The 10909-nt window shown below is 41.8% G+C and overlaps 1 protein-coding gene across 2 annotated transcripts; it reads left to right on the forward strand.

Moving 5' to 3' along the window:
* The first annotated feature begins 752 nt into the window (after positions 1–752).
* Positions 753–10909, forward strand: LOC115537578 (adhesion G protein-coupled receptor E2). 2 transcript variants are annotated; one of them, XM_030349587.1, is made up of 18 exons: positions 753–1188; positions 2199–2294; positions 2488–2655; positions 2840–2995; positions 3482–3604; positions 3693–3736; positions 3840–3944; positions 4176–4329; positions 5016–5138; positions 5382–5572; positions 5862–6029; positions 6357–6551; positions 7106–7323; positions 7445–7511; positions 7603–7694; positions 7786–7954; positions 9221–9313; positions 9909–10909. In XM_030349587.1, exons 1-18 carry the CDS (start codon positions 1161–1163, stop codon positions 9948–9950), a joined length of 2232 nt encoding a protein of 743 aa, XP_030205447.1. In that variant the 5' UTR covers positions 753–1160; the 3' UTR covers positions 9951–10909. The 2 variants fall into 2 exon arrangements, with proteins under 2 accessions (XP_030205447.1, XP_030205455.1); XM_030349595.1 differs by lacking the exons at positions 753–1188; positions 2199–2294 and having other exon boundaries at positions 3482–3590.

Raw genomic sequence — 10909 nt, forward strand, 5'->3', positions numbered from 1 at the left:
GATCAAACAGTACACACAGACCTCTTCCAAAGTGGAAGTTGACCAACTCTTTTTCTCTCAAAATAACAGTGCAATGTAAAGCAAACATGAGTTGAACACTTTACGACTTTCTTCATGATTTATATAGAATATCCATATAAAATAAAAATAGAGAAAAGGGGTCATGATCGAATAAAAACGATATCATCATGAACCTATAAGCTTCCGAAAAATGATTCCTTGCCTCGATTGTCAATTGTGTGTTGAGTGTCGGGCGGATGGAGTCAAATGCATGCTGGGAGTCTGTCGTATACCCATCACCACCACCGTTATAAAACACATCAAGGCTGCCAATTGGAGGGCGTCACTGGGTCGTCTGCTCACGTCTAAAACAATGAGCCGTCGGCCCGTCGCCCAGACTGGTCAAACCCTCTCTGACCCCTGTGTGGATCAGTGCTAAGCCTGTCAGCACCACTGAACATTAATTGTGGACAGAGGACAGGACACTGAAGAAAAAAAAGGAAAAGAATAAAAGCAATATTGGCTTCTGACATCAGCAGTGAGACCATAGTCGTCACTGGGCCAGAGTCAAGGCTATCTGACACACCTCTTTCGACCCTCTCTTCCCCTCCTCCTCTTCTCTCAGCCAGACCCGGCCGCTCTGCCCACTTTTTAAGAGAAGAAAGAATCCCTCCCCCGCTTCCTCCTCCTCCTCCTCCTCCTCTTCGATTGGAGGGGAGGAGAGACCAACGTTGGTTTACAATCTGACGAACTGTGTCAGTTCTCTTGGCGCCGTGGAGGGGAAACTATACAGCTCAAGCAAGGAGGGAGAAAGAGAGAGACACCGAGAGAGCGAGAGACGTAGAGAGAGAGAGAGAGAGAGAGAGAGAGAGAGAGAGAGAGAGAGAGAGAGAGAGAGAGAGAGAGAGAGAGAGAGAGAGAGAGCGTTAGGAAGGAAACTCACAGCATGATCCACTTAAGAGTTTGTTGCGGGTTTTTACACTTATTTGCTTCTCTAACCTAAGCAGTTCCACTGCTTATTTCACCCGAGGTCTATTGTTTTTTATTAAGAGCCATAATTTTTTCTTTTTCATTTTCCATTTCAAAGAAGAAAACAATTCTCCATATATGAGAATAAGCATTTAAATTGGGATCATTTCAGCAGAGTAAAGGCTTGCGTCATGACAACGAGGGAGCTCCTGCTTCTGGGTGAGTCATACAGCTGTTTCCACACACACAGCGGTCACTTTTCTATGGAAAGACTGCCATGTGTTCACATAAAAGTGATTGTAAACTGTGGCTTGGGGGCTGTGTGTTCGTGTCTGAATTCCGGAAAGCAGAAATACTGTGTTTTTAATATGTGGTTGAAACCCAGGTATTTTAAAAAAAAATAAGCTAACGCGGCAATTTCAATTGTAATACATGATAATGGTCATTCCCATTACATTGGACCAACGGATCAAAAAGCCGTCGATGACTACAAATTAATCTGTACACAGGTTTTCATAAATGCCAATTTACGGAAGTTAATGCATTCACTAAAGTAAAGAGATTCTGCTCTGTTTTTCTGATTTAGCAAGTTTATTTTCCCAAAATTCGGAGAACGGTTTTCATTCCAAAAAATAATTATTAAAAACAAAACATAAAAACGTGTTAATTCAGAAAAATAAGAGCAGAATTGATTTAGGCAAGAGATCAACACATGCTAAATAATATTGAAACAACCAAAGGAAAGCTAAAATAATTATTGATTGAACACACACACACACACACACACACACACACACACACACAGACCCTCTTTCAGACAAGGAAGCATTGAGTGTTGGTTGTCATGCACTCACAACAACATCACAACAGTGATACTAATACTGTCAGAAAGAGTGGGTTAGAAGTGTGAATCTTAGCCGACCTAACACCTCATTGTGGGCTGTGGGGAAATCCTCCATGAAACACTTACAAATATAATTGTTTAAACATCAACATACTTACTTTTTCCAATGCCTTATTTGGGATTAAATATAAACACTTATAATAGACAATAGGCCTACAGTATAGATAATTCAAATGCAATGCACACAAATTAATTCATAAGAGACATCATATTACAAATGATGATGATATACTGTACGCCTACTGAATGTAACACACACTTACTGGTATACAGAAAATATGTGGATTGTTAAAAGATCACTGAAAGGTGTCTTCTTGTTTTACAGCTGTTCTCCTCTCCCTGGTGGAGAGACACAATCAGACATGGTCCATGTCTGAATGCCCTCAAGGATATAGTTCAAACGCCGATGGTGTTTGCATTGGTATGAGTTGAAACCTGCTGTCATTATCATAGGAAGTAATTTATGAAACTTTATAAATTAGTCTTTGGCTGATCATTAAAGAATATAAAAAATCTATAATAACCTGGTAATTTTTTGCATTGGCATAGATGAATATTTAACACATTCACTGACGCCTTTTCTCCCCCACCCCGTCGCTCGTTTGGCCTGAAAGATTTTGACGAATGCGAGGGAGAAAAAGATTCACAATCTGGCTATCAGTGCGGGGAAGACGCAAAGTGTGCCAACACAAATGGCAGCTCCCTCTGCAAGTGTAATGATGGCTTCGAAACTACAAAAGGGGAGCAAAGCTTTGACCCTTTAATCGGGGACAAATGTTCAGGTAAAGAAAAAAACGATTTGAGCATCTTGATTTAGAAAAGCTTAGTGCTCCAAGCTTTTTTCTTTAATGTAAGCTATGTCTATTTTTAAATATTATCTTTTATTCGTATTATGTTATTATCATTATTATTATTTAGAAGGTTGCTAATCTGTCTGAAGGCTAATCTATTTTTTTGTACTTCAAGATATCCCCGAGTGTGATAGAGAAAAAGGCCTTTGTGAAAAGCATGGAGAGTATGCAGAGTGTCGCAACTCTGTGCCATTCTACTCCTGCATCTGCAAGATGGGATTCATCGCTTCCAGTAGGCAGGAGATTTTGGCAGAGGGTGACAATTGTACCGGTACGAAGTTATATTAATTAAAAAGATTGCGCCACTCCTTGCTTCATCATGACCTGCGCTAACTTGTCCAATCAGTTTCACATTTTTGGAGGACGCTTTAAATGGGCTTGAGACCAGACTGATCCGCAGAGAGAAAGAGATTGCATGATCTGGACATTCTCACAAGGCGACCAACAATCAGCCACATTTAGAAGAATGTTCACGTCAGTAGCGTCAATGGGGGTTTGAGGAAATTTCAAGAAAAATTTGAACCAACAGCAAACAATTTCTAAATGGCAAAATGGGCAAACATACCAGCAATAAATAACAACAAAGAACAAACAATTACAAATCTTTCTTTGGCTTGTCCCATCCGTACCATTCATGAATCTGTCTGAACCCAAACAACTTCTGCAGGACATGGAGGCATTTCAGTGGCCCAAGAAACACACTAAAGCTTTTTTTTGGTTCCCCCCTTTCCTCCAATTGATTCCATTCCCATTTTAGACGTATGTAAGATTGATAAGACAATCTGTGGAAATGGATACTGCCAACAGGGAAAAGATGGACATGTGTGTGCATGCCATCCCGGATCCAGCAACTACGGCAACAAGAGGTCCCGCTGTGTTGGTTAGTCGCATTACAATTATACTATACCGTACATTCTTGGTACATTTTTTGAATAAACCTTACCACTGATTCACTGTACTCCCCATAGAATTAAACTGTGAGGTGTTCACGAATGCGTTGAGTCAACAAGAGGTATGAACCATATACCATATGCTCTTCTCCAACTTCTTCAGCAAATCCCTTCTGGCTGATGACACCCGATAACTTCAGTGATCTATCTTTCCTTCCTATGCAGAGTGATCCAGATGTAACTAGTGTCCTAAGGATGTTGAAGGGCAGCTGTCTGAACCTAAGCGAGAGCGAAACTCCCACCAGCTTGGACGGAGAGGAATTTCTTGAGGTAGCCCAGTCATTTTGCTTTTCTGCCCTAATAATCAGAGCTCAAATATTATCTTTGAAAAGCCTCAAAACCACCACAGCACCCGGTGGTCCCTGGCAGCTGTCCACCACTGCTATGTGGGCAGACGTCACACAACATGGCCGTGTGTTTAGACTGAAGAGAGTCTCTGGCTCTTCCCTCTTTCCTCCAACATGATTTCATATTGCTCCCCCCCCCCCTTACAATCTCCAGAGGCTGTTGTCTATGATAGACAGGCTCCTGTTGGGCGGAACCGTCTTGGATAACAAGCAGGTATCCTTCATCCTAAGTCTAGTGGAGAGCAGCCTGGGTCTGATCGCTCCCTTCATGAGCAAGAACAGAATGCAGGTCTCCAAAGCTCACACAGGTAATGTGCCACACTGCCCATCGCCCACAGCTCCCTATAAATGTGTTCCCGGCATGTTCTATGTTTATTATGAAATGCCAAAGCTAAGGTTTAGTCATAATAAAAAAGAGTTCTAAACGTGACCTTAACTTCATCTGATTCAATTAAATTCCATTCAACTTTATTTCGCCATGTATACAGATACTACTAGGAATTTGAGTTGGTCTTCTCCATGCAGGCAACACACAATAAAACAGAAAGACAAAAACCCAATACAAGGACAAACAGTACCATTATGAGCAATAAATTAATGGAGATAGTGCAGTGTTTGATAAAATGAAAGTGCAAAACTCTAACAGTTATTTACGAGGGCTATAGCTTGGGGGAAGAAACTGTGGAGGTGGCGTGATGTTTTGTACATAATACCCCTGTACCGCTGTCCAGAGGGAAGAAGATTAAACAGACTATTGGCAGGATGAGAGGCATTAGGCATTGAAAGCATTATCATGGACTGTTTAATGTGCAGAGGGAAATAATGCCATTGACCATGCAGATGTTATGTCCAAACAACTTGTCTGCCCTCTGTAGCAAGCCCCATACACAGTATAAAACCAGAAAGCAGCAGAATTCTGTATTATTATTTTGTATTTCCATCTAAACGGTATGTTGTTCTCTGTTTCCCCAAAATGTAATTGATGATGGTCCAGAGCTGGAGATGGTTCTGTTTAAAGGTCCTGGTTTCCCCCAGGGCCCTGTGACATTGTCAACTAAACATGCCAAGCTGCAGATGCAATGGGAAACAGCTGCTGGAAAAAACTCCACTTACCCAGGTCATCATCCAAACCACCCATTCCATGTTCCATGACCGCTACCGGAACACACGCAATGCATCTACAGTGTCATTTTCAAATAAATTTGAAGGTGCATCACTTAATTGAGAATGTGTGTGGTGTGTGTGTGTGTGTGTGTGTGTGTGTGTGTGTGTGTGTGTGTGTGTGTGTGTGTGTGTGTGTGTGTGTGTGTGTGTGTGTGTGTGTGTGTGTGCGCGCATTTGTGTGTGTGTGTGGTTGCAGGCTTTACAGCCCTGTCCTTGCTGAGCTACTCAACCTTGGAGAACTCCACCAATCGGTCCTTTAGTGGGATCAATGTAACAAAAAATATCAGCCTTCAGATGAATTCTAAAGTGGTTACGGTTAAAGTTAGTAACCCAGACACTGCCGCCCTCCAAGTGCCGGTGACATTAACCTTCAACCACCTGCCAAGAGTAAGAAAGGGAATATAAATATTGTTCCAATGTGTATACGTGCAAGATTGTTGTACATACCTAGTTAAAAAGTGTCTCTTATGTGCTTAAAGGTTGGCTGCAAATTGGTGCATACAAAGTATATGACAATGAAATGAAACGTTCAACTGTATTGCTTTTTTATGCACCAATAGTTTGTTGCCAACAATTTTATGTCAAAATGTGTTGCTGGATCCCGTTAAGACTGTGTAAACCCATTTAGTACACTGGTCATCTCTAACATGTGAAACGTGGCGGTCTCATTTTGCAGACAGACAAGGCCAACGACTCGATCTGTGTTTACTGGGACTCGGAGGCCGACGGCGGGTCCTGGTCGACTGATGGCTGCGACACCCTCCACTCAGGTGCTAACTACACGCTGTGCTCCTGCAAGCACCTCAGCAGTTTCGCTGTCCTCATGGCCCTTCACGACATAGAGGTGAGAGTCTTTTGGTGGTATTGATAGGTAGGTGATGTCAGTCCGTCTGTCTGACCATCTATCTCTATACTCGTGTCTAACCTGTCGTTGGTGTTTTAATACCATATTTTTATTTGCTTTGTCCGGCCGTCCGTATGTGTGTCAACTTTCTATCTATATTCCTTACTCTTTAATGGTGTATTCGTCACTCTCTCTTTGTATCTTCAGCTTTTTGTCAGGATGCCCATCTTGCTGTCGCTATGTCGACATAACGGTTTATATCTGTCCATTTGTCTGTCATTCTGACCGTGTTCTGTTCAATCTCTTGGTCTCCCCCTTCCCAAACAGGACCCGTATGAGATGAAGGTGTTCACCTGGGTGGGTCTCACGCTATCACTGGTTTGCCTCTTCCTCTGCATCCTGACTTTCGCCCTGATCCGCTCCATCCAGAGCCCCAGGAACAGCATTCACCTCCACCTGTGCCTCAGTCTCTTTGTCGCTAACCTGGTCTTTCTTTGCGGCATCACTCGCACAGAGAACCAGGTAACAGTGGGTGGTCCACAGTCTGGAATGTATGATGCAAACGTTTCTAAATAGCATTAGACATTGGTGATAATGGCTGAAGGACTTGGAGCTAGGTGGCGTGTGGAGACTGTGACTAGTGGGGACTGGGTAATGCATTATGGGTTGGGACTTGGTAACGAATGGGTACTGAATGACTGGTGGGGACTGGGTAACTAATGATTACTGAATGACTGGTGGGGACTGGGTTACTGATGGGTACTGAATGACTGGTGGGAAATAGGTGACTGAGTACTACATTACTGTTGGGGACTGGATAACTTATGGGTACTGAATGACTGGTGGGGACTGGGTAACTAATGATTACTGAATGACTGGTGGGGACTGGGTTACTGATGGGTACTGAATGACTGGTGGGAACTGGGTAACTGAGTACTACATTACTGATGTGGACTGGATATCTTATGGGTACTGAATGAGTGGTGGGGACTGGGCGAATAATTAGATTCCACTGAGTTCTCGGCTCCCTGTACCGTGCGCGTCTCTGAGTCTCCTCTCCCTCTCGGTCATGTCAGACCGGCTGTGCTGTGGTGGCAGGGCTGCTGCATTATTTCTACCTGGCGGCCTTCTGCTGGATGTGTCTGGAAGGCATTCAGCTCTTCAGGATGGTGGTCCTGGTCTTCAACACCAGCTTCCAGACGGTCCGCATGATGGCTGTGGGCTACGGAGTACCGGCGGTGATAGTCGCCATCTCCGCACTGGTCAATTCCGGCGGATACGGCACAGAGAAAAAGTAGGCACATTTCACTAATGCGTGCCACGCGTGTGGTACACATATGATAAACGGCGGACATTTTTATGGTTTCCTGGGATCACAGCTTGCTGAATAAATCAATTGATTTGTGTTTTTTAAGTTGCTGGTTGAACTTGAAAGGTCCGTTCAGGTGGAGTTTCTTCGGTCCTGTCTGCTTCATCATCACAGTAAGGAAAACCCCCTGACAACGTTGATTATTTTTCTCTACCACTAGAATTTAAAGAACATTATATAATTGCAAACCCTTTTGACTTCCAGGTGAACATTTTCTTCTTCTTCGTCACTGTGTGCAAGCTGGCACAGAAGTTCTCAAGTTTAAACCCTGACTTAGACAACTTACACAAGATCAAGTGAGTTTATGCGCTCGGAGCTCGTGTCCTTTACAGCTCATTACTTCCGTGGATCTGATAAAGATTACCGGCTTATCATTTCTTCCTGCAGAGCTTTCATTATCACCGCTGTGGCCCAGCTGTGTGTACTTGGCACCACGTGGATCTTTGGCTGTTTCCAGTTTGGGAACAGCCCGTCAGCCATGTCTTACGTGTTCACCATCCTCAACAGTCTGCAAGGCGTTCTGATCTTTGTAATGCACTGCCTGCTCTACAAACCGGTTTGTACATGATTTGTATTCAATTATTTGAGAATATATCAAAATTATCTCGTTCCAAAACAATGTGTATGAATCTGCGTCTATCTCAAATATTTAGTAAATATTCAAATGCAAGGCGGTGGTATAATTAGGTGAGTGCTGCATGCAGCACTCAACTATTGTTCTTCATACGTTTTTTTCTTTCTTTCTTTCTTTATCAGTCCCTACAGAAAAACGCGATTATGCGATTGCAGAATTCAACGCATAATCAGCCAAAGTCTGAAATGCGGCCCAAAGTCTGCGTGGGCCGCATTTTTTCAAATATGCCGCACTTTCACCGTATAAATTGCCGATTTCCGCGCAAAATATGCGGGGCTTGCATGATTTCATAATCCCCGCATTTTCGTCAAAAAAGTCACATATATCTTAGCAGAAAGTTGAAAAATGTTGCGTTTACGTCACACAAGAGCAGCCATTTCCCCTTGTTGCAATGGGAACGTTATGAAGTGACGTAATTAGGCAACGTGAAAGTCATCGAAAAGCTGCATTTTTCGCAAGTTCCGCATTTTTCGCAAGTTCCCGCAATTCTTGCAAGTTCCCGTAAATTCATTTTTTATGAAAACGTGCCGCATAATCAAGCATTTTTGGCCGCAGCAATCACAAAAAAACGCTGCATTATAAAGCAGGGACTGCTTTATTATTCTCTACAAACTTTGGTACCTATCTCCTTTCTAAATTTTTCACCTAAAGACTCCATTCAAATTTTTAAGATTTTTTAAATATTTCATACTTTTTAAGATATTATACTTTTAAAATATTATAATTTCTTTAACATAGGAGTCAATGGGAGGCAGAGCTGTTTAAAGACACACACGCAAACGCACACACACCAGCAGTGCAGGGCAATGAACTTCAGTTCAATTCATTTTACATTTCTGCAATGCTTTGTGCTTTTCATTCAGCTGTCACTTTATTTGTTTTCATTCAGCTGTCACTTTATTTGTTTCCAAACATTTACTTTTTCTTAAATGGTGTGCATGTTTACAATGTTTACTCCATTTAGGCTTTTGAACTTTTGATCAAATCCCTTCGCCTTTTAACGTTTCTTTATGTCTTAATGTGGCTTTAAATATTTTCAACCTCACTTTGCACTACAGCGCTCGACGCATTTTCTGCAGGAAATGCATTTTCTAGTTTCCTTATGTAATTGCTTGGAAAAACAAAGAGAAATGGGATTCCCTTCACAGTAGCAGTTTGAATTATTAATGCCTCTTACGCCCCCTTCAGGTAAGAGAGGAGTATGGAAAGATATTCTCCAGATTCTTCGCATCAAAGAAGAAGTACTCAGAGTTCACTTCCTCTCAGTCAAGCAAAGCACAGGTGAGAAATGAGAAGGCATCTTCAGTAATAAGATTCAATGTCTAGTAGCTCCGCAACAGTCATGAAGCAGAATTGGCTAATAAATGAGCACCACCATTACACCAGTGACAATCTGGCAACGTCAAGCCATTGAGGCGTAAAGTATAGTTCATACATTTGCATATTTTCTTTCTTTCTAGAATTGTGATCATATCTAATTATCGTTTAATATGAGTAAAACACCTAACTGTAATTCATATATGTTGTGTCAATATTTTGTACCTGTCATCCTGGAAATCCCACACAATCTGCTGTCTCTAATTAAACTAGGAATCAGATAATGGCTGCCAACAGGTTCCGTGTAGCAACATTTACATACTCCCTTTGTTAAATAACGACAGCTAGATTTCCCCGCTGCTGACATGGACACTTTAATCACTTCATTAGTGGAGATGTGATGATTCACTGTGCCCTGCCCCCCTTCGACAAGAGCGAATACCGGCAAGACAGTTATTAAAGGCGTGCATTGCCAGGTTGAGCATCTTGGTGACTTGGAGTCTAAACAATCAGCATAGAAACAATATCCTTAAAATCTCTCTCTTTCTATTCCCTTCAGAATTCCAAGAGTTCCCAGAACACTCGGGAGTCTGGCATTTGAAGTGCTGTCGGAAGGCTGAAGCTTGTAGAGTGGAGCTTTGTATGTCTTTGGACCCCCTCCAACGTCTTCGGGGAGTACTTCCTGTTCTTATTCTCTATATATTTGTTGGAAAAATATTGGAAAAAGTTGCCTTCCTAGTAGCTGGTTGGTTGCACTGCAGTATCGAAAAGCCCAGCTGTTCAATTTAGCATATCCAGATATACTTTACTTTCCCCCCTCCCCTCTCACTCTCCCACTTCCAGATCAGGTTTCAAATGTGTCCCTTTTTGTGAGTGTTTGTCCATAGGCACACACAAATGTAATGGAGGAATAATGGCTATTGAGTCAATGAATGAAACATCAATTTGATGGATGTTCCAAATGGTGTACTTTCATTACTCCATGAATGTAAATACGAATTCTCAGGGATTCTTAGTTTGACCTTTAACCTCTGTAATGACAATCTTACAAAGAGAATGAATGTTTAGTTTTTTGTGTAGCAATCTATGGTTAATTTTGTTTGTTGTATACATAATTCTTACGCTGTAGATAAAACGCTCTCACTTCCTTAATTGAAAGTGGAAAATAGGATAGAGATATGTTTAAAATGTACATTTGTGTTTATAATGTTATTTTGTGTAAGGCGTTTAGGCTTTAATAATGTATGTATGTAGTGCCAAAATGGAGTGATAGGATTGTTGATCAATCTCTATCTTCACTGTGAAGAGATTCTTTAATAAGGAACCAAAAGACGACGAGTTCTTGGTATACACTGAGGAGTACCTTAATAATTGAATCATTAAGATATACATTTTAGCCCTCTTGATGTCAGATGATGTTTAAATGCTGTTTGTGGTAGCCTTGAAGCTCTGTCGCCGAACACACTTAAACACGACTTGTTTGCTGCACATGTTGCCCTTCAATATGCGAAGGACGTTGACTTGTGCAATAAAACACAAATCACAGCTCTGCTTTCCTCA

This window comes from Gadus morhua, chromosome 2, assembly GCF_902167405.1.
Source record: "Gadus morhua chromosome 2, gadMor3.0, whole genome shotgun sequence".
Taxonomy (NCBI): domain Eukaryota; kingdom Metazoa; phylum Chordata; class Actinopteri; order Gadiformes; family Gadidae; genus Gadus; species Gadus morhua.